At 46.4% G+C, this 27587-nt stretch overlaps 1 protein-coding gene across 1 annotated transcript in view; it reads right to left on the bottom strand.

Moving 5' to 3' along the window:
• The window catches only part of TSC22D3 (TSC22 domain family member 3), a 62244-nt gene extending 42596 nt beyond the window's left edge, over positions 1–19648 (bottom strand). Inside the window, exons 1-2 of the mRNA XM_081792456.1 lie at positions 19494–19648; positions 18794–19219 (exon numbers count right to left, since the gene is read on the bottom strand). Of these exons, the coding sequence (XP_081648582.1) occupies positions 18794–19113 (320 nt within the window). The 5' untranslated portion in view covers positions 19114–19219; positions 19494–19648. The remainder of the gene's footprint in view (positions 1–18793; positions 19220–19493) is intronic.
• Positions 19649–27587: the final 7939 nt, after the last annotated feature.

The following is a 27587-nucleotide window of genomic DNA, read 5'->3' as shown; positions in this document are numbered from 1 at the left end:
CCCCTTCCCTCCCTCAAATTCACCTTCTACCCTCTACCTGGCCTCTCCTCCTTTCTCCTCAGACCTCTCCTCCCTTTCTTCCTCTCTCCTTCCAGCAGCCCCTAAGGTACCAAGGAAGACCATAGAGCCTATACTGCAGCACTGTTTCTTGTAGGAATTCCAATATGCCTTCCGATCTCAGGGATCTATGACTGACTGAGTGGCAAGAAATGATTGTTGAAGGTACTGAGCCAAGAAGAATGAGGACTAATAGCAAGGGAGCAGGGCGTGTGCTGGTGAGGATGAGGGCACTAGGGCAGTGAGCAGGTGTCTGGACAGGTGTGTGTGTGGGGGTGTTTCTCTTCTACTCAATCTCCCCATTGCAGCTTCCCAGCAGTGGAGATGCTGGTGGGAACATGGTTGGCAGAGGACATCGGAGATGACCTGCCACATAGGGAGAGAGCCCTGTGCTCTCATGCCTGGCCTTGCTAGGAGCTCTCTGGTTAGTGAGATGTCACCTACTATGACTTATAGACTCTCACCACACAACCCGGGGAGGGATGACCAACTTTGAAAGACTCTGAATGCAGTGCAATGTACCAAACACTAATACTCACCAAGCAGATTGGTTTTATGGTAGCTCATCTGTGCATTAGTGGGGGGAGAGTAGCTATATATAATGTTTGTCAAATTCTCAAAGGGCCCTGCCTGAGTCATGCAGCTGTAGGTCTGGTGAAATTGGGGGATTTACCAAGAAAGCAGGTTTCTAAGACAAGGGGTCATTCTAGTCTCTCTTCTTAGGCTTTTTTTTAGATCTAGATGTGAACATCCAAGACCTGAAAATACCCCTGATTCAATTGAGAATCTTCACAAAGACACACACGAAGAACTAAAAAAATGCATTCTGGATTGAGTACCTGAGTTTTGGGGCTTAAGGGGCCACTGGGAGATATTTAGCAGAGAGGCTTGTTAGCAACAGTACATTGACCACACCCCCTAACATCCTAGTTCTCCTTACTAACTCATTCCAAGCCCATCATCCTTTGAGTTTTGAAAATCAACCCTAATGTTCTACTAATCTGGACTCCCTCTTAAGGTCATGACTCTTTACACACTTACCACCTTCTCCTTCCCTCTTCTTGTTCCCGTGAACTCCTTCTCCCCAACCACACCATTCTAACATTCAGGGGTCCAATGACTTAGTCAAGTGTCTGTATATCCCATCCATGCACATCAGGAGTTTAGAGGCGTTTTCCTGAATATCTGAGTGGAAGAGGCTCTCCCCTCCCCCATTTTGTCAGTAGGGAAAGTAGCAGCCCCCAGGAGGGCAGGGAGTTACTTACTCGAGCTCAAGCATCAGATTGGTGGCAAAGTCGGGACTGGAACCCAGATCTTCTGGATCTAAATCTGACCCACTTTCCACCACCTCGAGCTGTAGCTCCTCCAGGAACTGTGCCTCCTCCACGAGTTCAGGGTCCTCCCCAAGCTGGGGCTCCTCCACGAGCTGGGGCTCCTCTAGCCTTTCCCCTTTCATCTCACTGCTGCCCAGGAAAGCCTCGATTGCCTGGCAGGGGTTGGTTCCCTTTCTCTGTCTCTGTCTCTGTCTCTCTCCCCTTCCTCCCTCCCTTCCTTCCTCCCTCTCTCCCTTTCTCCTTCTGTGTCTCTCTCAATTGCTCTCTCCTTCTCTAGCTCCCTCTGTCACTGCTGGGCTAGGGTGGGAGCAACTGGAAGCTCTTTCCCAGCTCAAAAGAAAAGTGCTCTGGGAGCCTCAGGGCCAGCCTGAGCTGGCTGGGCTGTGGAGGCAGGAGGAAGTTCCTGGCCCTGAGTGCCTTGGGGGCTCCTAGGCTCTGAGGGAAGGCTGGAGCTCCTGGGGTGAGCCCTGCCCTCTGGATCTTCTGCGAAGGCCGAAGGCCGGGCCAGCTTCCTAAACTAACTCCCAGACTGAAGGGGAGGGCCGGATCCTCCGGGGGGAGCCCAGACGGCGGCTCTGCCAGCCAGCCCCTGTGGTTGGAACTTTGAAAAAGACCAATGTTTCAGCAACTGATTTCTTTTCCAACATGAACAGCAGGCCTTTCTGTCCCCCTTGCATGACTGTGGCTGTGGCAAGCAGCCCCAACCTGAGCAGAAGCAGGATTCCAGGGCTGGGGCTCCATAACACCCAAACCACTGGTCGATTCTATTAAATAAAATCAAATAAAAAAACACCTTTTTTGGCATCAGGTGGACCCAAAGCTGGTCTCCTGGCATGGAGATGTTGTGTACCTACTGGGATGGGATGTGCACGGCCGTCTAGAGACGAGAAGTCGGAAGACCATTGGGTCAGAGAATCAGGAGACATGGTTTCTCTTTTCAGCTGGTCACTAATTGGCTGTTTGTTTTGGGGCAGGTACGCAGCCTATTCTGGGCCTCAGTTTCCTCATCTGTAATGGGAGGGGATCAGACCAAATGGCTGCGAAAGCCCTACTAGTTTTGAGCCTCTGAGTCTGTGTCTAAGATGTATGTGGAGGCAGAAGGTGCTGGCCCCCAACTCTGGGAAGGGGGAGGCTCAAGGTCTTGAAGAGGTAGTCCATCCCCATCTTCACTGCCCTCTGAAACCCTTTTTCATTTGTTAGCAATGCCAGTAGAGTGTTCTCATGCTTCTGTGGGTTTTGATCTCTGGTAAAAATCTCAAAAGCTTGCCCTGCGTACTGCCACCCTCCCAGGAAGGAAGAAAGCCAAAAGCCTTCTCAGTCATTTATACCTGAGTGTGAATGAAGAAGGTTCAGAGAGCAAGCCTTGACAGGGAGAAAGCTTGCCAGACTGGGTTGCAGGTGTTACCTGGCTCTGGGCAGGAGAGGGTGTGTGATTGATGGAGTGAGGGGAGGGGTCAGTGAGTGGACTGGTGAGAGAGGAAGGCAAATCAGAGAAGGTTTTGTTCTGGTTCCACAGAAGATTTGCCTAATGTAATGAACTGAATGCTTCCTGGGAGCACCCTCTCACTTAACCTTTCCAACCACACTCCCCCATTCTTTAGATGAGGAAACTGAGGTCCAGGGAAGTCACTTGCCAAGGTTGCAGAATCTGCCAACGGTAGTTTATCAGATGTGAAGCCCCTGTGCTTCATGAGCACATGGTGGCTAATGTTCTCTGCTTCTTGGTGTCCCCTTCAGGGTCTTTCGAGGGTGGAGAAGCCCATCCCAGCTCCCCTACAATGGCCAGCACCTCCCACTCTTCTGGTAGAGGGACAGGGAAAAGCAGAGTAGGATCCTGATTCTCTAGGATCCTGACTCCCCAGGACTCAACAGCCCTGGGTACGCTTCGCAGCTACTACTAGAATATGATATAATATGTCTCCTACGTTTGAATAGGAGAGTAAAAACACAGCATTTTGGAGACATGGCCATTTCTGGGGGCCAATTTCAAGTATAATTTTCAGTGTGTTAATTCTTTATTTGTTTCACTGACCTTCATCCTGTTCATCTGGCAAGTGAGCTCTTCAAAGTCTTCCTGATCCTGATTTTCGGCTGATAGACTATTACAGCCTTTAGAGAATCACTCTGCCTAAATCAAGACTGCTTGATCTTGGCAATGAGAAAATGTCCTTGGGGTTTGCTTCTATATGAAGGCTTCAGTGAGCCAGAGGAACTTCAAAATCCATGTCTTAGGGCATCGTAGTGACTGGGTTCATTTTGCCTTTCCTCGCTAATGATTTGGGGCAAGAATTGCTCATAGAGGGGTACATGCAGTGCTCAAAGTTTTAACAAGGTGACTTCTTTTTTCAGACTTTCTAATCCTAGAGGAAGCCCCCTTAGCTTGTGTTCTTGTAGCTTCCTGCACCTTTCCTTCATTATGACCAATTGTATGATACATTTATTTGTGTAATTATTATTTAATGTCTGTCTCTACCACTAGATTGTAAGTTTCCTGCCACAAGGATTCTGCCTGGTTTGTTGGCTGCCACTGTGTCCCTTGTGTCTAATCTTCTTTGTGTGAGAGGAAGAAGAAATCCTCTTCTTCCACCTGGGGTGGGCAGTCTTATACCAATGCTCCCAGCACAGGGGTGCTCCCCAAAACTGTAAGATGGTGGAAAATGGGTGCCCCCCCCCACTGAAGCTAATTTGACTAAGAGATGAGAAGGAGGCATGGGGAAAGGTGCCCTAACCGCTCTTGAGTCCATACCCCCACGCCATTCCAGGCCTGGGAGGTATGTGCTAGGTTTAATGACTGGCCTCCAATGGAAATTTCATAGACATTTTTATTATGCAAGTATTTTCATGCAAACACTTTTTTTCATATGCCACACATGCACTTTGCTTTTCCTTCTGAGTACCTGCTTCTGACTCCTTTGCCTGTCTGTCCCCTTCTGTCCATGGTCCTTATAAACCAGCTCCTCTTACACCTTTACCCAGTTCTTTATTTCTACCGTCACCACCTTCCCCACATTTACAAAGTATTATAACATCCCATGGTACTTTCATTTAGCTTCTCTGAATGCTTGTAGTCAGGAAGTTCTTCCTATTATCTAATCTCAATTCTTCATGCTACAGTAGAGGCCTGTTTCCTCTTGTTCTGTTCCTAGTGTGGCTTGGAAGCAGCTAGTCACCATCTCTGAGTTGTGACTTTTCTTATATTTGAAGATCAACCACTCTTCTCTCTCTTCACCACCCTCCCCTCCACCCTCAAACTCCTCTTAGATCAATCATCATCTTAGTTCCTATAGCTCTGCCCCACCGCTCCTTGAAGTACCAAGTTTACCTCCCATTGGCTAAATAAGTCTCAGTGGCCTTATCTGGACCCTTCACAATTAGATTCCCTTGGATCGTGCCAAGCTCTTGACTGTTACCTGCCTTGCCATTATGGTGGGACCACCTCTCTCCAGTGAAAGCTCCTTGGAGCCCCTTGATCAATGTCTTTGCCCCTCTCCAAGGTGCAGCCCCCCTTCCCCTCTGTTTTCAAGTTGTTTTTCAGCCTGGACAAATATCTGACATTTGCAGCCCAGAAAATTTACACCTCAGGCTCCAGAAAGGAGTACAGCCTGAAGCTCTGTGCCCCACTGCCTCTGTACAATGAGGAGCATTCATAACTCAGAAGGAAGCCCACAAAGAGAAAAGAAAACCCAGATAACCCTCCCCTTTCTCTTTTCTTTATAGTAAATAATTTACAAAACCAAATTTTCCTCCCCACAGGCTATACTCACTTTATCACAGGTCCCCAGGGCCAGCCTTTACACATTTCCATACTGTCATGGACTATTTTTAGCAAAGGATGACATTAAGTACTAGTTGCCCCGTGTGCTTCAAACTCATCTCTTCCTCTTGTCAGAATATTAGTCCTCCTCTTTTGGACCTGCCAGCTACTCATGGCTTAGAGATATTTCCAAGGGTGTGAGCAGCTACCTAGTGGTATGACTTCAGTGGGTCTTTACTAAGTCCTCTGTTTTAAAATGTCTCATTTGGGGGCACCTGGGTGGCTCAGTCAGTTAAGCATCTGACTTCGGCTCAGGTAATGATCTCACAGTCTGTGAGTTTGAGCCCTCCGTTGGGCTCTGTGCTGACAGCTCAGAGCCTGGAGCCTGCTTCAGATTCTGTGTCTCCCTCTCTTTCTGCCCCTCCCCTGTTCATGATCCGTCTCTCTCTGTCTCAAAAATAAACATTAAAAAAATTTTAAAAATTAAAAAAAAAATAGGGGCGCCTGGGTGGCGCAGTCGGTTAAGCGTCCGACTTCAGCCAGGTCACGATCTCGCGGTCCGTGAGTTCGAGCCCCGCGTCAGGCTCTGGGCTGATGGCTCGGAGCCTGGAGCCTGTTTCCGATTCTGTGTCTCCCTCTCTCTCTCTGCCCCTCCCCCGTTCATGCTCTGTCTCTCTCTGTCCCAAAAATAAATAAAAAAAAAAAAAAATTAAAAAAAAATAAATAAAAATGTCTCATTTGGCCCGGATCTGCTCATTAGAATTAGACTGGGTCTGATGATTTCAGTATTAGAGATTCATTTCTTTAACTCAGTATCACTTCCTCAGGAAGCCTTGTCTGCTCCGTTGTTATATTCTCTGTCAAAAGCTCGTTCCTTTTCCCTCTTGGCACTTACTTAGTTTGTAAATACACATCCATTAATGTGACTGTTTGGTTGTTGTCTATCTCTCCTACTCTGCTGATTATTCTATGATGGCTGTGACCATGTCTCTTGTTGTGAGTTTCCCATTCTATTCCCAGTGCCTAACAGTGAGCCTGGCACATGGAAGGTGTACAGAAAATACTTGTTGCTGACCAAACATGCTCATAAATTTAAATGTGAGTTCTCCAGGGCACTGGTGGGAAAGGGTGTGAGCACGAGTGCCCAGCATACTAGTTGGGGGAGAGGGTCCCAGAAAGCAAGGGCAGAGTGCTGACCATAAGTAGCACTCTCCTTCCCCAGGTGACTTGAAGCTGGTTCCCTTTGCTATCCCTTTCCTATCAGCTTGAGGCTTCCCTCCTTTCTCAGCTTTACCCCAGGACCTTCTTTGGTAGGGCATCCGGGAAAGAAGGATTTGACCAAGGTGCATATAAGGCTAAAACTAGCAACTTTTTAAGGCTAGCAACTTTTTTCCAAAGACACTTGGGCAAACTGTGTATATATTCTCATGGCAGCACCTTGACATGTCCCTGGTTCTGTTACCCACCTCAGAAGGGGATTGGTGGAGATCAAGGCCAGGGGTGCTGAGATATGAAGCCGCACACCCCCCTGGGTCCTCTGGTGCTCACCTTCGACTGTACTCCCAAGCTCAACCCACCTGGTCCCAGTGAGCTTTCTTCAGGCCCTAGAGGCCCTAACCTACCAGGGCTAGCCCAGGTCCCTGAGGAGAGAGTGCTAGGGACCAGCTCACCTAGAGTCAAGAGGAGCAAGGAGAGGAGGGCCAGAGTTGGCCTTCCTCTAGTTCCTGAAGCTTGGAGACTCTGGGTTTCAGTGTAGGAAGAATGGAAAGTGTTCTTGGCTGCTGTCCCCACTCCAGGCCAGCCCCTTCCTACCCACGATCCCCACTGGACTGGCAAGGCTCCCCTCCCCTGTCCCAACCAGGGAGCACTGTAGCTGCTTCCCATCATGCCAAAGCCAAACCATTCTTAAGGCCCTGCTGGAAGCCACCACCATACAGAGACTCTCCCTTCCTAGTTTGCTTCGGCACCACCCAAGTTCCAGACCTGCAGAACCAGGGCGCAGCAAGTTTAAGGCCTTTCCGTCAAGGAGCAGGAGTCCCTGCTGGGCCTGAGTTGCTCTAGTGGAACTGCTTTGTTCCCCTGAAGGCCTTCGGGACAGCTACTCTACTCCTCTACTCTTAGCTCCCCAGGCCCCATCCTAGCCTCTTCCTCCTTCCAGCTCTTCTTCAGTGCTAGGCAGGGTAAGCACTCAATAAATCCACAGTGGGTGCTCGGTAAAAGTGGGCCCTTGGTCAGTAAATGATGAACTGATTGACTGAGATGCTTGGTCACTCAGTCCAAGGCCGAATGAGGTGCTGCCATCATTCATTTCTCTGTGTACCTGGGCCGGCCAAGTATGTTGCCTTAAAACAGAGCAGGGCTTTTCTTATTCTTTCCTTGTTGTTGTTTTCGTCTTTGTTATGTTTTGTTTTGTTTGGCTTTGTTTTTACTGCAATGGACTCTAAACTGGAAGGGCAGGGGGATAGGGACAAGCAAAGGGCTCAAAGCCTGGGAGGGCTCTCAAGAAAAAGAAATTCTGCACCTCAACCTCACACTCCCCAACATTGACTAGATTCTGGCCGTGATCTGGGAAACTTCAGGGAGCTCTCCTGAGCCCTGAGATGATGGTCTTGAGTTTGTCTGAGGATTCATGAATCTGAGCTTTGGATATAACATGTCTACTGGTAATTCCCACACCACTTTTCTTTTTACATTGTTTCTCCATTTCTTCCTCTTTTTCTCTAACCAGAGAGCAGTGTCCCCAACTACTCTCAGCCTGTGAGCCACTTACCGGCTGGCAGCACAGTGGGGCGGGCTCAGGCAAACACTGGGGAAGAGCAGAAGAGGAACTATTGGTTTAGTCACAAACTTTGAGCCAATGGAATTTTAGATTGATTGGGCTATTCTGTGTTGTAGATAGTCAAATGAGCTTATTAAAGAAATATGTCAGCGAATCTGGTAAGCCTGATTTCGCTGGGGGCTCAGTTGCAGCAAGCTGGTAATGTAATTTTCTGAATAGACCAGGAAGAAAGCTAAGAATCATTGTGAATTCAGGCCAGCCTGGGGACTCTAAGGCTTCATGAAGACTATACTGGGAATTGGCCTTCTTTTAAACAGCTCCTCCAGCTTATAGTAAACCCTTTTCTGCATGGGGTCCCAGAGCAGCCCCTGAACCAACAAGCAGATACAAAAGGAAGAGGGACTTCTAAGACCTGTTCTGGGGCCCCTCCAGATGCACCAGGCTGTCTCTTAAGCAGCATAGGATCAGGTAATAGAAGAAGTTGCCCTCCTTGCCCCCCTCCTGCCCCCACCGCCGAATGCCCCAAACCACACTAAGCCCACAGCAGCTCACCTGCCTGCTTACATTTGCTGCTGAGTGCGGGGACTCAGGCTGGATCACCTTTGCAACCTGGTTGCCTCTGAGAAGACTGCTTGCCTGACACTACAGGGAGAGTAGGCTTTTCCCCTGGAAATATGATTGAGCTCTGTAGACCCCCAGCAGGCTTCTGAATGCCTGGCCTCAGGGAAGCCTGCCACTGAGCAAGCAGAAGCTTGATGCCTCAGTAACCTGGTTCTGTTACATAAGGCACTATGGGAGATATGAGTCAGGGCCCTCAGGCTGGCCTAGGCCCAACTTAGTCTGGGAGTGAGGCTATGCGAGGTGAGGGAGGGTGGTCGAGGGGTGGTGTGTATATGTGGAGGAAGCCAGCAAGGAGCCATTGGAACCACTTCTCTTCTTATCACTTCTCACCCCCTTCTTCCTCAGGGATAGCAGGCATGGCCAATCAATGGCCTAGACAGCTCTGACAGAAATCCTGGCCAGACCCCTAAGCTGTGAGCAGCTGCTCTACATCTCCCCTGAAGAGAAGACAAGAGGAAGTGGGTTGAATACCCAAGCCTATTTTGTGACTAAATTCTTCCTTCGAGAAAGGATGAGGAAGGTCCCTGTGGGGCTTTGTCCACAGGCAGGGCCCTGATTTTAAGCTGGGCCTATCTGAGGAAAGCGGCTCCCAGGAGAGGAAGGCTGATAGCGTAGCCTGGGGCATCACTGATCAAGCCTGCTTCCAGCTCTTGTTTCTCCTTGGGCTAGTGTCTGCACCATGGGAAGCTTCCCATTCGGTCTCCTATACTGGCTGGCTAGGATCTCACACCTGTTCCCGAAAGGGCAATAGTTACTTTAAGGCAGGGATCTCCAGCTAGAAGGTACAAGTGAATTCGACTTGCCCACTGATAAGATTCCCTGCTGCCTGGATTAGCATTTGGAAAAGTCTGCTTTCTACTCTCACAGACCCCTGTCTTATGCCCACTCTGATTCCTTAGCCCAGATGAATTTCGGCACGGTCGATAGGGGCCTCCATAAGCCCCTGCCAAGACTCCTCATCAAACCTTTTTTTGAGGCTAAGATCTAGCCTTCTGGACTTCATGGGGCTTCCATTAGCCCACAGGGTTCTATGGAGGGCCTGCTCTGCCAAAAGCTGTGGTCTTGCAGCAAAGGCCTAATCCTTGTCCCATTATTGCAGGCACTGGGATGGCACAGCATGTCCCGGGCTGTTACTGTGGCTTCATCTAAAAGGGAAATTTTGTCTTTTTGACCCCTGTGGTCATGGAATGCCTTCCCTTGAGTGCACTGAGCACACAGAGTGCCCCACCAAATGTGCCCAAACTTTAGTCCCACTTGGCATGTTGGCTTCTCTGGAGCTCAAGAGTCTATTTTGCATGACACCGACCAATTTATTATGTAAACTCAACCACCCATGACAAATTTTGGCTTTGTAGTTATCTTGAGGGATGCCTTAAATAAGAGGAGAAAGTTCAGGTAGGAGCAGCATCGTGATGAGCAAACACAGTGCAACGGCCACCGCCAGGTGCAGACAAGGCTGGCCTCACTCCTCTCACCCGGCCCCACAAGGTCGGGGGCAAGTACTGGCCAGGCGCATCCATCTCCATTTATCCAGACTCCCTGGCCTTCAGGACCTGTTATGGAAAGGAGCCAACACTCTACCTGGAATCGAGAGCTTGTTAGTTTATCTGGATGTGCAAATATAAGCAGGAGTATTAACCTTCTCTTCAGGCAGGGAGGGAAAATAAGGTCACCCTGGAAGAGTTATTTTCTGAGGGGTGGGCTCACTCACATGGGTCCATTCCTGGCAAACTGGAGGCGTAGGTGAAATTTGTGCTCTGTTCTTACTATTTGTCTTTATGAGCACAAACCTTCCACCTTCACCTCTTCAGCTCTCATGCTACCCAGAGCCCTGGGCTGCAGCAAACCTTCTGTGGATTCCAGCCTTGTCTCCCTACCTCTCTTCTCCAAACTTGGCTTTCCCATGCTTCATTCCCATAGAGCCTTCCTTCCAGTCAGTTGCCTCCCTCAAAGAAGGTCTGGTAAATAAATCCACACAAAGAAGTCAATGATAATTAATGATGTCACATGTGACTCTTTTAAAAGGTATGGTAGACCCTGGACATTTATGAAAGGGACTCACTAATTCATGAGCATCCCAAGACCATATCATTTTCCCTATAAAGCTTCTATGTCCATCACTTCATTAAACTTTTTTTAAAGAATTTTTTTTATTTTTGTTAATATGGAAGAAATGTTAACAGTAAAACTGGTGAACCTAGGGTACATGTACTGAATTACTGGAGGCTTTTTTCATTTTATTTTCTTGCTAAATACACTTAAATTAAGCTTTACTGAGGGATAATAAAGTACAAGGGTTACTTTGAAGTGATTCTCTAACCCATTTTGTTTGCTAATGTATGTGGAAGTAGCTTAGTCGGCCCTGGTGCTATAATATAATACTATAGACTGGGTGGCCTCAACCATAGGCAGTGATTTCTCATAGTTAAAAGTTGGAGGTCCAAATTCAAGATACTAGCCAGCTGGATCCTGGTGAGAGCTCTCTTCTGCTGATAGCCACTTTTTCACTGTGTCTTCATCTAGTCAAGAGAGAACTGTGGAGTCTCTTCCTTTCCTTAGAAGGACCTTGATGCCATTGGGAGAGCCCCACTCTCATGAAGCCACTTTTAGCTAAACCTATCTTGCAGAGGCCACATCTCTAACCACTGTCACATTGGGAGTTAAATTTGGGAGGACACAATACAGGCCATAGCAGTCAGGTCTCAAATCGTTAGTCTTCTGTAATTCATTTTGTGCTTATAGGCTTGAATACAGAAAAAAGAAAAAACTTGAACTTTTCCATACTCCTTTCTTTAGAAACGATAAGAAGCTGCTGAAGCCTTGCCCACTCTTCTCTTTCTTTTTTTTCTTTTTTTTTTTCTGGATGTCCATTTGGTGACAGGATTTGGACATGAGTACGTATCGGCCAGAGGACCCATCAAGGTGGGAAATGGCTGTGTTTTTCTTTTTCTTTTTTACTTTTCTTTTTTTATTTCTTTAATTTAATTTTTTATTTTTTTTAAATTTACATCCAAATTAGTTAGCATATAGTGTAACAATGATTTCAGGAGTAGATTCCTTAGTGCCCCTTACCCATTTATCCCATACCCCCTCCCACAACCCCTTCCGTAACCCTCAGTTTGTTCTCCATATTTATGAGTCTCTTCTGTTTTGTCCCCCTCCCTGTTTTTATATTATTTTTGTTTCCCTTCCTTTATGTTCATCTGTTTTGTCTCTTAAAGTCCTCATATGAATGAAGTCATATGATTTTTGTCTTTCTCTGACTGACTAATTTCACTTAGCATAATACCCTCCAGTTCCATCCACATAGTTGCAAATGGCAAGATTTCATTCTTTTTGATTGCCGAGAAATACTCCATTGTGTGTATATATATATATATACACAATATACAATATATATGTATATATGATATATATTTGTGTGTGTGTATATATATATATATATATATATATATATATATATGATATATCCACATCTTCTTTATCCATTCATCCATCTATGGACATTTGGGCTCTTTCCATACTTTGGCTATTGTTGATAGTGCGCTATAAACATGGGGGTGCATGTGTCCCTTTGAAACAGCACACCTGTATCCCTTGGATAAATGCCTAGTAGTGCAATTGCTGGGTCACAGAGTAGTTCTATTTTTAGTTTTTTGAGCAACTTCCATACTGTTTTCCAGAGTGGCTGCACCAGGTTGCATTCCCAACTTCATTAAACTTTTTAGCTTTCTTTTCATGGTGTTCACTAGCAGCTGACTCAGGAAGGGGGTGTTGTCCTCAAAGAAACAGATGTTTCCTCATTTCATAGAATCACTACATTTGTCTGGACTCTGAGGAGAGGACCTGGGCAATCCCACTTCTATGTGTCTAGACCCCAAAGAATTGAAAAAAGGGACTCAAAAAGATACCCATAGGGGCACCTGGATGGGTCAGTCGGTTAAGCTTCTGACTCTTCATTTCGGCTCAGGTCATGATCTCACTGTCATGAGATCCAGTCCCATGTCAGGCTCTGTGCTGGGCGTGGAACTTGCTTAAGATTCTCTCTCTCCCTCTCTCTCTCTGCCCCTCCCCCATGTGTGTGTACTCTCTCTCTCTCTAAAAAAAAAAAAGAAAAAAAAAAGAAAAAAAGATACCTGCCTACCCATGTTACTAGCAGCATATTTCACCATAGCCAACAGGTGGAGACAATCCAAATGTCTGTGGACAGATGAATGGTTAAACGAAATGTAGTTTACCCACACAATGGAATATTATTCAGTCATTAAGAAGGAATGAAGTACTGTTACATGCCACCACATGGGTGAACCTTGAAAACATTATGCTAAGTGAAAGAAGCTGGACACAAAAAGCCACATGTTGTATGAGTCCACTTATGTAAAATATCTAGAGCAGGCAAATTCATAGAGACAGAAAGTAGAATAGAAGTGACCAGGGGCTGACGGGAGGAGAGAATGGGGAGTTATTGTTTAATAGGTATGGAGTTTCTGTTTGGGATGATCACAAAATTCAGGAAATGGATAGCAGTGATGGTTGCACAACATTGTGAATGCCTTTAATGCCACTGAATTGTATACTTAAAAATGGTTCTAATGTCACTGAATTGTATACTTAAAATGCTTAAAATGGCAAATGTTATGTTACATACATCTTACTGTAATATATGTATATACTACTTATATACTTTATATGCATACATAAAATACACACACATCATATATACATATGACATACGCATGTCATATACATATACCGGCGAAAGCCTCTTAGCACATGGAATTCACATCTGTGCTTCAAGAAAAAGACAATTACTTACATGTTGAGATTTTCATGAGGCATCCAAACCATAAATGTTAAGTTTGCAAATGCATTTGCATTTTTAACAGGGAATGTTCCTTAATCCAATAGTGCCTATTCTTTGTCAGACCACTAGGCACTCAGGAAATAGTTATTTTACTTTATTTTTTTTAACGTTTATTTATTTTTGAGACAGAGAGAGACGTAGCATGAATGGGGGAGGGTCAGAGAGAGGGAGACACAGAATCGGAAATAGGCTCCAGGCTCCCAGCTGTCAGCACAGAGCCCGACACGGGGCTCGAACTCATGGACCGCGAGATCATGACCTGAGCCGAAGTTGGCCGCTTAACCAACTGAGCCACCCAGGCGCCCCAAGAAATAGTTATTTTAAATAACCTTGGGCTAGGGAAGGACTTTCGAAGCTTGATACCAAAGGCAAAAAATCACAAAGGCAAAGAATGACAGGCTTAACCACAGGGAAACCCAAAACCTCTCCATAGCAAAAACAAAAAAACAAAACAAAACAAAACAAAAAAAACAAAAAAACCAAAAAAAACAAAAAAAAACAAAAAACCCACCAAAACCAAAAAACCTCCATCCTCAAAATCAAATGGCAAATTAGTTGACAAAGGTTGCAATCTCTAATTCAGGGTTTCTCACGGTGTGGTTCTGCATACCACTGGTGCCACGGGAGAGGGGTTCGGTTTTAGATGGTACACAGTCATAGAACTGAATTTTAGAGTATGAATTTGGACATGACAGCAGACAGGCAGGGGAGTCATTTTGCCCCTCAAATCACACCATGTAAGTGGCTACGCCCTCAGAAGTCAAATCCAGGAATATACACTTATGAAATCATTAGTACTAAGACCTACTTAGAGAAGCACAAATAATTTTTATGCAAATTTTTCTTGGAAACCTGCTCTCTGAATCTCCATCTTTCCCCTTACTGCTATATATCAACTCAATAGGGAAAGTGAAATAAATTAGCACACACAAAGCCATTCAACATTTTTGCTCTTTATTACTTTCTAAGCATCTGAGTGTGGGAACTAGTTGTTGCCAGCTAGAAGCTTAAAGGTAGACTCCTAGGACTTTTAGATCTGGAAGCAAACTCAGATTCAGAGTGTCTCAGACCACAATGGGCAAGTGTGCTTGGGGACCAAAGGCAGAACAGTCGATTAAGAAGTTTTGAATAAATTCTTAGAAATAAAATTTGAGGTTATAACAACAGCAATAATAGACTATGGCAAAAGCTCTCACACCAGCTTGCCACACCTTACCAATCAGTTAAGGCCCCTCGAATTTCAACTTTGCAAGGTTTTTTTCATAGGCTACATTTATTTTATTTTGTTTTATTTACAATTTTTTTAATGTTTATTTATTTTTGAGAGAGAGACACACACACAGAGTGTGAGCAGGGGAGGGGCAAAGAGAGAGGGAGACACAGAATCCTAAGCAGGTTCAGGCTCCAAACTGTCAGCACAGAGCCCAACTCAGGACTTGAACTCATGAACTGTGAGATCATGACCTGAGCCGAAGTCAGATGTTCAACTTACTGAGCCACCCAGGCGCCCCTATTTACATTTTTTTTTTTACTTACATTTTTTTTAAAGTAGGCTCCACGCCCCAACAACGTAAGGCTTGAACTCATGACCCTGAGATCAAGAGTCACCTCTACGGATTGAGCCAGCCAGGCATCCCTCATAGGCTATATTTAAATTGGAAATTTTAGCTGCTTATCCAGTATGTTCTATCTGCCTCCTTAGTTTTCCAGTCTTAGAAGTATATTCAAATGGTAAGGCAGAGTCCCTTAATAAAAGGGTGACCGACCATCCCAGTTTCCCTGGGACTATCCCAGTTTGAGCGTTGAAAGTCTTGTTTCCTCACATTGGAGGGTTTGTCACCCTACCTAGTAAGGACATTTTAACCACTTGATTAGTTTCTGGGCTAATATTTACCTCTGCTTAACAATTCTTTCTTTGCAGACAATTCTTTAGTGTCTGATTGATCTTAGGTGGAGTTTTGGCTTTGCTCTTTGTTGTGAGGCATCAGGCAAGTTTCTTAATTTTCCCAAGCCTCAATTTCCTTTATTAAAAATCAAAAAGGGTGATAACAGTACCCATTTCATTGGGTTGGTATAAGTATCAAATGAGATTAGTATATATTGTTGTAAATGCTCCATCAATGTTAGCTATTAATCTATTATAATTGTTAGTTACCTAACACAAGATTGAAGGGATGGTATTTAAAACACATCTTCCCTCACTCAATATTTTTTTCAAGTTTATTTATTTATCTTGAGAGAGACAGCACGAGTCAGGGAGGGGCAGAGAGAGAGGGAGACAGAGAATCCCAAGCAGGCTCTGCTCTGCCAGTACAGAGCCTGACCCGGCGCTCAAACTCATGAACCATGAGATCATGACCTGAGCTGAAATTCAGTCAGATACTTAACCAACTGAGCCATCCAGGCACCCCCCCCAATATTTTAGAGGCAACTTCACATACCAACAAGCTGCATGCCTGTTACCACTCATTCGTAGGTATATACACAGCACGGTCCACTGGAACTACCAGGCTATGAGAGTTAATGCATGTGGCTCAAATAACAACAGAAATCCCACTTAAATATTAGTAAGTATTTTTCCAAAGACTAGGTTAAAATTGTAAAATCTTTACATAAGACCACACCAATAATTAAGCAGTCATTTGACAAAAAAACAACAGCAACATAACAACACAATGGTTATGAGCACTGGCTATATAACAGGAAGCCAAGGGAAAACCAAGTGAGTGTAAAACGAATCCCTGCCCTCATATTGCTTACACCCTTGTGTTCCAAGGATACCAAGAGCTAAGCCCAGGAGCCAGGGACAGATCAAAGCAGACAAACCAGATAGAAATGAAGAATGTGCCCTGCCCTACCTCCCTAGAATATAGGGGCCCTTGCAGTAGGAGAGTAGGCTGCAGAAGAGGCAGGAGAGTCTCTCTCCCAGGAGAAGAGGCAGGCTTGAAAGTAGACAAATTAAAAGAAAAAAGACACCCAAGCAGGAATTTGAAATATCAAATAATTAAATGGAATAGAAGTAAAAATGATGGCACTTGAAACATCAAATCATTAAATGGAACAGAAGTAAAAAGTATGGCTGAGTTTTGAAGACAGAAACCCTGGAATAAATGAAGTAAGAAAAGACAAAATTTTCACTTTGGAGAAGGCTGGCCAGCTCAGATACAGGAGAAGTCCCACGACCGACAGTAATGGTCTCCTACTCTGCTAAGGAGCATGTCATTCTGGGCAAAAGCTAAACCAAACTCAGAATCTCCAATTTCTGAGGTCCCAGGAAAGGTCAAGGAAGATGAGATAATGCTTTGTCCTGCTGGAACTATAGGGCTATTACCATAGGACCAGGTCACTCCCCAGCCTCACCGAAGCCAGAGGGCTTGCTGGTTTGCTACTCAGCTGTTTGGGACACTGAGTTGCTCTGATTCCAGGAGGCAGGGTACTCAGGTACACCTTCTTAACAATTCGCCCTGCTCCCTCCACCCATACCCCCAACCCATAGTATTTCCAGGCTTTGCCAAGAACCAAGAGTCAACAGACAGGTGTCAATGGAGTAGGTGACAAAGGAGGTTTTTCCATTCAAGAAACCCAGGTAACCAGAAAGCATCCCAAGGTATGGCACAAGCCAACATTTTGATCTCAGGCTCTCAGCCTCATACCTCATGCACATAGGTCTGACCTCTTAGGCCCTGAACCTAGGAACAAGAGCTGAGGAAGCTTTCCCTCTTATACTTCAGCAATGCCATTTTGGGGCAGTTTCTCTCCCAGTTGAAATAGTACAAATGCTACAGGCCCTCTTTCCAGGTGTTTCTGCCACCCCTCCCCCACCACCAATTTCCTACAGAGCGGAGGGCTTTAGCTCGCAGGGATGCAGAGTCTGTCTGTGGTGTGAATACACTTGAAGTAATCTTTGGCCAGAAATGGAAGATTCCCTCGAAACCTGTTCCACATGTGGCCTGGTTTCTTCAAGACAATGAGATAAATTGATGCATAATGTGAAACAATAAATAAGAAAGTGAATTGAAGGCATGGAAAATGCCTGAGAAATACAACTTGTTATGATAATGCTTAGCGAAGTCAGCAGCCCTGCTTGTCCCCTCCTGGAATTTCTGGGCCGAAGAGGCAAACCTGGTCCTTAGCATCAAGTGAGGGCAGTTCCTACCAATCTTAATTGCTTATAAAATTTCCTATGTGTGCTTCATTGAAAAGCCGCCCAATGATTCAAATATTCTGTGGATGCTCAAAATTGCTTATTACCTGGCCTCAACATACCACCTGCCCATGACCTGGAATCTCAGAACTACAAGGAACCTTAAGAGGCCAGAGTGATCAGGGAACTTGCCCAGGTTCACACACTGAAGTAGAGCCACAATTTGTACCATAACCCAGGTCTATCTCAGCGGGGTTCTCTTTCTCTTAATATAACCTTTGTTGTTGAGAGAATAAGATCCACCCCTATACACACGCACTAACACACACACACACACACACACACACACACACACACACACTAGTGTCCCATCCCAATGGTTCTAAGAACACCAGGCCTAAGGCTGGGTTTCCTGCTTCCCCTGACTCAAAATTGCCTCAGTTGTCTCCCCGCTAAAGACTGACTCTTACCAGAGTGTCTCAGACTGGATGGAGGGCAGAAGCCACGTTATATCTTCCTATTATGTTTCTCCCCTCTCCCTCTTTCCTTGCCCTTCAGCAGGGTTTCTAGAAAGTATGACCCACACTCCTACACAGGCCTGGGAAGATATGGGTTCATCCACCCACCGGTCCTAGGATGCTCTCTGGGGCTGCTTTTGCCCATCATTGGAAATTGAAGTCTGTAATCCATGGAGGAGGTGGGGGTACCCCCATCCAGAGTCTCAAAAAATTCTCACACATCTCTAATTTTTCTTGTTCTCCACCCTCTCCCCACACCAGCAGAGGGCTTAATTTGTCTTGACATTTTGCTTACCCTCGCGGTCAGCCAGGGCCACTTGGTAATTTAAAAGCCCTTGCAATTTCAATCTGAGTTTGCATATTTTGAGAAGGGTAGAACTCAGATCCCAAGAGCATTCTGCGACAGAATCTCCAAAGTGGCAGTGGAAATGTATGCATTTGAGGATGGGTGCTGCCAGCTACCCCCAACCTATCTGGGGCTCTGTCCACCTTCTGGACTCCAGCATTTCCCTGGGAAAGTCTCCTGCGCGCACCTTTCAAGATCGGGCTCCCACCTGCAGGGCCTTCCCTCAGCCCCACGGGACTCCAGGTAGCATCAGCAACGAGTCTTATCGCCCCGCCCCTTGTGAACTTCCCGGTAGTGCCTTCTGTCAGAGGTGAGGGTCCGGCAGAGGCTGGCGCTGGCCCGGCCCGCGTGCCCATCTGTATGCCCAGTCACCCACCTGTGGAAGAAGAGCAGGATGGACAGCATGGTCTGGTCGATGTTGCGGTTGCAGATGCCCTCGTTGATCAGGTAGCAGGGGTCCCGCAGCACGGGCTCTAGCGAATCCTGCCGCATTATGCTGTTGAGCTTGTCGGTGTTGAGGTTCTCGAAGATCAGCTTCTCCTGCAGCTGCCGAAAGTTGTTCACGGTAGGGCTGCCCGGGTTGTTGTTCTCTCCGCTGCTGTCGCTCTGGAGCCCGCTCCTGTGGGCCAGGTCCAGGCAGCAGTTACAGCAGTCGAGACCGACAGGTGAGCGGCAGTCGGTCTTGGACTGGGCCATCTTCTCAGACTCAGGGGCCGCTTGGCCTGCGAGGTCAGGGTCGGCTGGCAGGTGCGCGCCCGCCGGGCTGGCCTGAGGGGACTCCAGGGTGTATGGAAAACACGAGCTGCGAGAAGAGTTGGAAATTAGCACCTAAAGCCAGCCACCCTCGGCTCGGCCACCTCCTGGCTGTGCTGCTCCGGGTGCGAAAAGAAACAGCTGGACAAACAGCTCTGAGCGGATCCTTGGGCTCACTTCCTCCTCTTCCTCCTCCTCCTCCTCCTCCTCCTCCTCCTCCTCCTCCTCCTCCTCTTCCCCTCCCCCTCTGCCCTCCCCCTAGGTGCCACCCGCGGCCCTAGCACAGTCCCAAGTTTCCCAAGTGTGAGCGGGGCTCGGCGGACCTGTGGCAGCAGGAAGGGCGGGCGGCAGGGCAGAGGGAGAGCTGGGGCGCGCCCTCGCTCCCTCCCTCCTTCGCTCCCTCCCTCCCCGGCTCGCTGGCTCTCCCGCTCACGGGCTCCCCTGGGCTGTGCCGGCTGAGCGGTGGCAGGAGCCGAGAGCGAGTGACCCAGTGAGCCGGTGAGCCTCATGCCCAGGAGTCAGCACGGGGCTGTGATAGCATGTAAATTACCCCGCGGGGCGGGGGGTTGGGGGGCGGTGGAAAACGCTCGGCCGCCGCGGCCGGCTGGCTTCTGCCCCCAATCCCCCGCCCCCCCCCCCCCCGCACCCTAGGGCCCTCGCACCCTCGCACTCACACGGCCGCCCGCACCCTCGCCCGCGCTGCCGGGAGCCGGGTCCGGCTCTCCCCACCCCGTCCGCGCGCCCGGTGCCTGGGCTCGAGCTCTCTCGCCGCTCAGGGCGCATCCTCCGTTAATAAATCTACTAGCGATCTCTGGTCTCGAGAGCTCCGCGGGAGGGCAGACGTTCCGCGTCCCACCGAGGACGGGTCCCCCTGCAGGAGAGACGCCGCCGCTCCCCGCGAGCCTGCCTCGTGGCCGCCTTCAACCGCCGCCCCCCACAAGCCTGTTTCTGGCGGGGGTGGGTGGGGGCTGCAAAGAGAGCGATTGCCCCCACAGAGTCCGAAGTGCCAGGCACGCTCTACCGAGTGCCCAGTGAAAGCCTTGAACGAAACTCACAGAAGCGCGCTCAAACTCGCCTCGGTTTCTGTCCCCTTCTTCTCACTTCTCTTCCCCTCTTTCCCCCACTGGCTCTCTCCTCTTTTCCCTGAACCCCATTTGAGGCGATCTCTGCCCGGGCTTCCGGGAATACCCGGCTCCCCGGCAGGCTTCCCGCTGCCTTGCCCCCTCACCCTCTCTGGGCTCGCGTCTCAATTTGCCTTTCCGTCTCTCAGCGCTTTTTCTCCACTCTCTTCACTTTCTCTCATTTTTTTTCTTTTCCGTTTTTCTTTCTTTACCCATTTCCGCCCCCTCTTCCTTCTCTTTCTTGCCCCCTTTCTTTCCTTATTTTTCTCCGTTTCTGTATTTCCTCATTCCCCCCCTCTTCTCCCCCATTCCTTTTTCTCTCCTCATTTTTTCTTCCCCCTTCATTTCCCCCGTTGTGTTTTCTCCGCGCGTCCTTCGCCTCGGCACCCCCCCTTTCTCCTCCGTTCTGTTCTTTTCTCCTCACTTCAGTATCTTCCCATACTTTTCCAAGCTTACTCCCCGCACCCTTTTTTGATCTCCACCTGCCACTTTAGTTTCGTCTCTGCCCTCACCCTTTCAAGAGCTGCGGTGAGGGAAAGCTCACCGGCACTGGGGCCGTGTCGAATGAAACTGCGGGCTGTGGCATTCTCAGTTCTGAGGAGAATGTGATTCTGGGGCCACGGAAAGGTTAAAGGTCAAATCCGTGGAGAGCAAGGCAGGCTGGTTCCTTGGGTCATACCCCAGGCTTGCGGGATGTAGGGATGTGATGGGTGGGCAAGTGGTAGACTTTCAGGGTGTCTCAGGATTGGAGAATTGGAATACGTCGAATGTGGAGGATTCCCTAATTATTGGCTCACGAAAAAAATTCAAAATATTCATGATCAGTTTTCACACAGAACTCCAATAGATTTCAGTTTCAGTCAGCACTTCCCACCCCCCTTCCGCTCGCTTTTTTTCACAAGCCCGCGGCCCTGGCCATACAGCAGTATATACCGCCATCTTGTGTTTAAGACGTGGAACAACATTCGGTGCCTCGCGGTCAGAGTTCAATCTTTAGGAGCCGGCAGGGATGCCTCCTAGTGGAATCCACAGGGCATTACTTCTGAGAACAGGAGGGAAAACTAGGCGGAGCCTTTACACTAAAAGCCCGCCCCTCCACCCCCCATGACCTAGCTGTACCCGCGGACGCCAGTCTGGGCCAGAGCCACCCTGTCTCTGGTGGAGCTTCGCTTGCCTCAGTCCCTGTAGACCGGGCTTCCATACACTTGAAATTCTCTCTAGGTGCTACAAGCATCAGCCCTGTGATTAGCAGCAAAGGGAGGCCAAATAACTCCTGTTCCCAATGCCCTCTGGGTCTTTTTTTTTTAATTAATTTTTTAAAAGTTTGTTTATCCTGAGAGAGAAACAGCGCGAGTGGGGGAGGGGCAGAGAGAGCGGGAGGGAGAGGGAGAATCCCAAGCAGGGTCCAGTCTGTGGGCCCAGAGCCCCAGGTAGGACTCAAACTCTCGTGAGAAATCGTGAGATCGTGACCTGGCCGAAAACCAACAGTGTGAGACTCAGCCTACTGAGCGTCCTGGGCGCCCCGGCCCTATAGGTCTTATATGGGGCCCCACATCTTTAGGAAATGGAGGGAGGGAAGTACTCTCTGCTGTAGGGGCCAGAAAACCAGAAATGACCTGTATCCATAGCTCCCGACAAGGTCCCAAGATCAGAGATGAAAGAGGCATTTGGAGGTCAGTGAGCAGACCTGCAGAACTGAGAGCATGGTCCCTATGCTCTCACAGACTGCTGAGGATTCAGTTTGGGAAAGGCAATCCTTTAGATGCAATAGTTTCCCTTTTTCTTCTTCTTCCTGGTCTTTTTTTTTTTTTAATGTACTTGGGTAAAAGCCAGAGGAGGTAGTAGAATATGAAATTTCATATGGTTGTGCAGACTTATAGCCTACTGAATTGTTTTTTAATTACAGTGGTTATGATTTTCCCTCTTGTTTATAATTATTTTATAGTAAACATTATAACAAACTGTATTAGCTACATAAATGTTTACTTAAGTTGTGTTTTGAGAACTGCTGGGGCCTTTTGCTTCTATACATGCCTGAGTCCTCTTATCTTTGTGCATAACCTTGGGACAAGGCCCTGGTGGAAGTATTTCCTTCTTGGCATTTGGCACCATTAAACCCAAGATTTTGTCCCCTTGACATTTCCCTTGTACTCCTTGCTCTCATCAGTGTTGTTAATAATTCAGTGCAGCTTTGCATACTATATCCAGGCTGATCAGGAGCAAATATAACCTAGGTATAGAAAAATCTAGATAGTTCAGTGATAGAGTTCAGAAAGCTGCTGTGTGTCTGCATACAAGTCCAGCTTGTATTGATATATAGTATACCTCCATAGGGAAGGCTGACTGGGCAGGGCCCCCTTGGCTTCTCTCTGTGAAGCCTTGCTTTGCCTACATATATTGTGTTGGGTGGAGACGCTACAAGCAGCAAAATGCTCTTGCATAAGCCCAGTGAGCAGAAGGGGGCCCCACTTCAAGACAGAGCTGGTGGCTCTCCGGGTGGAGCAGAAAGCGAGTATAAGGGGCATCTCCTTCTCAGATGGGGTCATTCAAGGGTCACTTATTCTGCACTTGCCCTGTGCCAAGTATGGTGTTAGTGGAGATTCAGAGGTAAATGAGACACAGCTCAGGCCCTCAAAGAAGGTATGGTCTAGCCAACAAACCAGATACATCAAGAGACAAAAACAGTACAAATGAGCGGTGATGAGGGAGGCCTGGTGTGTGGTGGGAGCAGGTGCTGTGGAGTGTGGAGAAGATGTCAGCTCTGGAAGGAAGAAGGGCAATCTAGGTGGAGAGAGTAGAGAACAGAGACCTGGTGGTGAGGACAAAGTGTATGCTGGGGCCCGGGTGGGGGGGATTACAAAGCAGGTCGGTGTTGTGGGAGAACAAGATGAGAGATGGAATAGTGTGAGTCGAGGCTGGAAAAGGATGAGGGACCAGGTCTTAGAGGGGCTTGTGTGAAACATGAAGGGGATCTCGACACACAAGGCTGCTGTGCATTTGGAAACTGTTAAGAAAAAGGATAGGGGCTCCTGGGTGACTCAGTTGGTTGAGCATCCAGCTCTCAATTTCAGCTCGTCATGATCCCAGAGGTTGTGGGGTCAAGCCCCAAGTTGGGCTCCGTGCTGAGCAGATTCTCTGTCTCTCTCCCTCCCTCCCTCTGCCCCTCCCCACTCCTCTCATGCTCTCTCTCTAAAATAAAATAAAATAAAATAAAATAAAATAAAATAAAATAAAATAAAATAAAGAAAAAGGATAGATACCATTTATTAAGTCCCTGCTATGTGCCAAGCACTTTACATATATTATCGCATATAATCCTCACAACAACCCTGTGAAATAGGTATTGTAGTTCCAGTGATGAAATGGGTTTAGGGAAGTTAAAGAAGCTCTCAGGTTACATAAGTAGTAAGTTAGGCATTTGAATTTGAACACAGAGCTTTCAGACCTGGAAGCTTGTGCCTTTAACAATTAGGTGACTTTTTGTAAAGTTTATTTATTCATTTTGATCGAGAGAGAGAAAGAGTGGGGGAGGGACAGAGAGAGAGAGAGAGAGAGAGAGAGAGAGAGAGAATCCCAAGCAGGCTCCGTGCTGTCAGCGCAGAGCCTGATGCAGACGGGGCTCGAACTCACAAACCTGAGCTGAGCTGAAATCCATAGTTGGACACTTAACCGACTGAGCCACCCAGGCACCCCAACAATTAGGTGACTTTTTAATGATGGGTTTATCAAACATTTATAAAGCATAACGGCTGTTTAAAGAAGATCACATACTCAAAATAAAAAGGTGCAATCAACGATTTACTAATATATTAAAAGATTTTTATTTGTAAGGAAATTGGCAAATCTGGTATAATAATTAATACTAGAATATCTGAGTTTTGGATCACCTACCATGTGTCAGGCACCGTTCTAAGTGCTTGACATGGCATCATCCAGTTTAATTTATCACCACAATCCTGCGAATTAGCTCCTACCATCACCCTCACTTAAGAGATGGGAAAACTGAGGCACAGAGAGATTATCTGGCCTATCTAAAGAATAGGTAGCTGCCCTCTAAGCCCTTACAATCCAGCTATGTTCAAGTAAGGCACACAAACAGTGATCTTCAGGCAATCCCTTTTCCCTACCATTGAAATTCAATTTTGTTAACATTTCTTAACTGGGGAAAGCAGATTATACTTCCGGAAACTTTTCTCAATTGTCCATCACAGATTTATAGATTGTTATAGCCTGGCAAGGATTTAAAATCTGGATCAGGGGATCTTATTTGTGCCAAGGACCCCTTTGAAAGTATAGTGAAGTTTAGAACAATGTTTTCAGATACATAAAATCAAATATGTAGAATTACAAAGGAAATCAACTATATTGTTATGCTGTTATCAAAAGATTAAAAATAGAAGGTTGTGATATAGGTATATAAGTGCTTGTTATTAATGTAGTAAATGACAAGATCTAGAAGCAGCTATGATAACTTCAAAGTAATGATGAGTGTAAAAGTATTTAAAGACACCTGTAATAACAGTAATGTGACAAAATACTGATTTCCACCAGTGATGAAGTCACGGGTACTGCTAATCCTACTGTGATCTGTTCTTTCTATTTGTAATGGAAGGAAATCTAAATTTCAGTTAGAGGTTGGGGAAAATAAAGACATTTTTCCATTGAAATTTATTTATCCTCTGAATTTTTAAGAATCTTTGTTCTAGACCCACCATTTATAATATTAAAATAATAGTTAACATGAATGAGCCTTTACTACATGCAAGCTACTGTTCTGGATCTTTACAACAATTTTTCATTTATCCCTCATAGTAAGCTTATGAGGTAGCCTTGTTTTATGGCTCTGAAAGAGATGGAATTAATTTTCCAAGGTTACACAGCTGGCAAGTGGAAGAGAATGACAAATGTATTTTCTCACAGTTCTGGAGGCTAGAAGTCTGAGATCAAGGTGTTGTAAGGGTTGGTTTTCACTGAGGCCTCTCTCCTTGCCTTCTACATGGCCATCTTCTCCCTGTGTCTTCGCATGGTCTTTCCTCTGTATACGTCTGTGTCCACATTTCCTTGTCTTATAAGGACATCTGTCATATTGGATTAGGATTCACCTTAATGACCTCATTAACCCTTTTAACTTAATTACCTTTTTAAAGACCCCCATCTCCAAATACAGTCACATTCTGAGGTACTGGGGGTTAGGATTTCAACATACTGGATTGGGGGGCGGGAGGTGAACAATATAGCCCATTACAGACCCCAGCCACAAAGATTCAGATTCAGTAGGTTTGGGGTAGGGAACAGAGATTTATCATTTTAATAGGTCCCTAGGTGATTCTTATAGGCAGGCAGGTTTGGGAACTATTATGTTCCCAACTACAAACTTTCTTAGCACAGTGCTTGGTCATGGTTGGTGCTCAATAAATATTTGTTGTTTGACCAAGAAGAAATAGAATATGGAGATGAGCACGTGGGGGACATTTTCAAGAGTCCTTAAGGATCATCAGGTAGAAGTTAAATAGTTAGGTCTCAAATAGACACCTCTGCAGATAGGGAGCTGGACCCGATGAATTCAATGTCCCATCCTTCTTCCTTTTAGTTTTTTTATACGCAAAAAGAAGAAGGTGCAAATTTATAAGCAAGTGTTAAGAGAACATGAACTAAGAACTGATTTGAAAGGGATAGCATTAATAAGGAAACAAAAATAAGATCCTATATATGTAGGATATTTGTGTCTGTGATTGTGTATTTACTTCTATGTGGAGCTTTGCCTGTGGATATTGGATGTGTGTGGGCGATGTTGGAATATGGAGATATACGAGCAAAGAGGATTTGTATAGAGGGGTGTGTGAATGGGCACTTGTGTCAGGTGTCTTGATCTCATTTGAGGGCCATTTTACATAGAGCTCAAGAAATGGTTACCATTTTAATAATTAAATTTTTTTAACAGTTTTATTTATTGTTGAGAGAAAGAGAGACAGACAGTGAGTGGGGGAGGGGCAGAGAGAGAGGGAGACACAGAATCCGAAGCAGGCTCAAGCCCCGCTTGAACCCACGAACCTCAAGATCATGACCTGAGCCGAAATCGGATGCTTAACCGACTGAACCACTCAGGTGCCCCTTAATAATTTTTTAAAAATAGTAGTAGTTGTTGTAGTAATATAAGGCTGTGGTACTCAAAGAATCTGTAGTTTTTTTAGATATTCTTTAAACACTGGTTTGTTTTACTATAGTTTGGTTTTCTATCCCTCTATTACAACTGGGATTTGCTTTACTCAGATTTGACATATTTTTCTCTTGGTGAAATTAAAATATATCCCCCCTATAGAAGAATTTTAGATGGAGTACTGACAGTGGTTACTTCTAACGAAGGGGTGGGGTTAGGGAGGGTGAAAGGAGTAAAGGCAAGGGACTTTCTAGTTTTATGTGCCAAAAAATTAGTATGTTTTACTATATAAATTAAATAATTTTATTACTAAAGTAACACAAGATTATTTTTTGTAATTTAAAATCTTTTTTTAAAGTTTATTCATTTTGGGAGAGAGAGAGAGAGAGAGAGAGAGAGAGAGAAAGCATGCACAAGCAGGGGAGGGGCAGAGAGAAAGGGAGAGAGAGAGAGAGAGAGAGAGAGAGAGAGAGAGAGAGAGAGAATCCCAAGCAGGCTCCCCACTGTCAGCACAGCCCTGATGCGGGGCTCAAACTCACAAACCATGAGATCATGACCTGAGCCAAAATCAAGAGTTGACATCAGTGCCTGGTTAAGCATCTGACTTTGGCTCAGGTCATGATCTCACGGTTCATGAGCTGGAATCTGCATCAGGCTCTCTGCTTGAATGCAGAGCTCACTTCTGGATCCTCTGTCTCCCTCTCTCTCTGCTCCTCCCCTGCTTGTGCTCGCTCTCTCTCTCTTTCTCTCTCTCTCTCTCAAAAATAGATAAATAAAAAGAGTCAGACACTTAACCAACTGAGCCACCCAGGTGCCCCAATACAAGGTTATTTTAGAAAACAGCTGGTGTGGGATGGTGTGAAGAAGCCTCCAAATTCACTCACAATTCTGCCAGCCAAGAGCAACTTTTATCTTACTTAGCCTCCCTCTTTACAGAACTGTGTCATGGAGGTCATATGTTATCACATCCTAATATCCACAGCGCATTGTCTTCTGGAGCTCAAGGTCTCGTGAGAGAAAGAGAAAGAGAGAGAGAGAGAGAGAGAGGAAGAGTGGCTTCCCAGAAGAGGTGATGTCTGGATTGAGCCTTAAAGATGACTTGCGAAGGCTGAGCCCATTTTCTAGTGCCTAGTAAGCAT

This window comes from Panthera onca, chromosome X, assembly GCF_046562875.1.
Source record: "Panthera onca isolate mPanOnc1 chromosome X, mPanOnc1 haplotype 2, whole genome shotgun sequence".
Lineage (NCBI taxonomy): Eukaryota > Metazoa > Chordata > Mammalia > Carnivora > Felidae > Panthera > Panthera onca.
The sequence above is the reverse complement of the archived record's forward strand: the minus strand, read 5'-3'. Positions and strand labels throughout refer to the sequence as shown.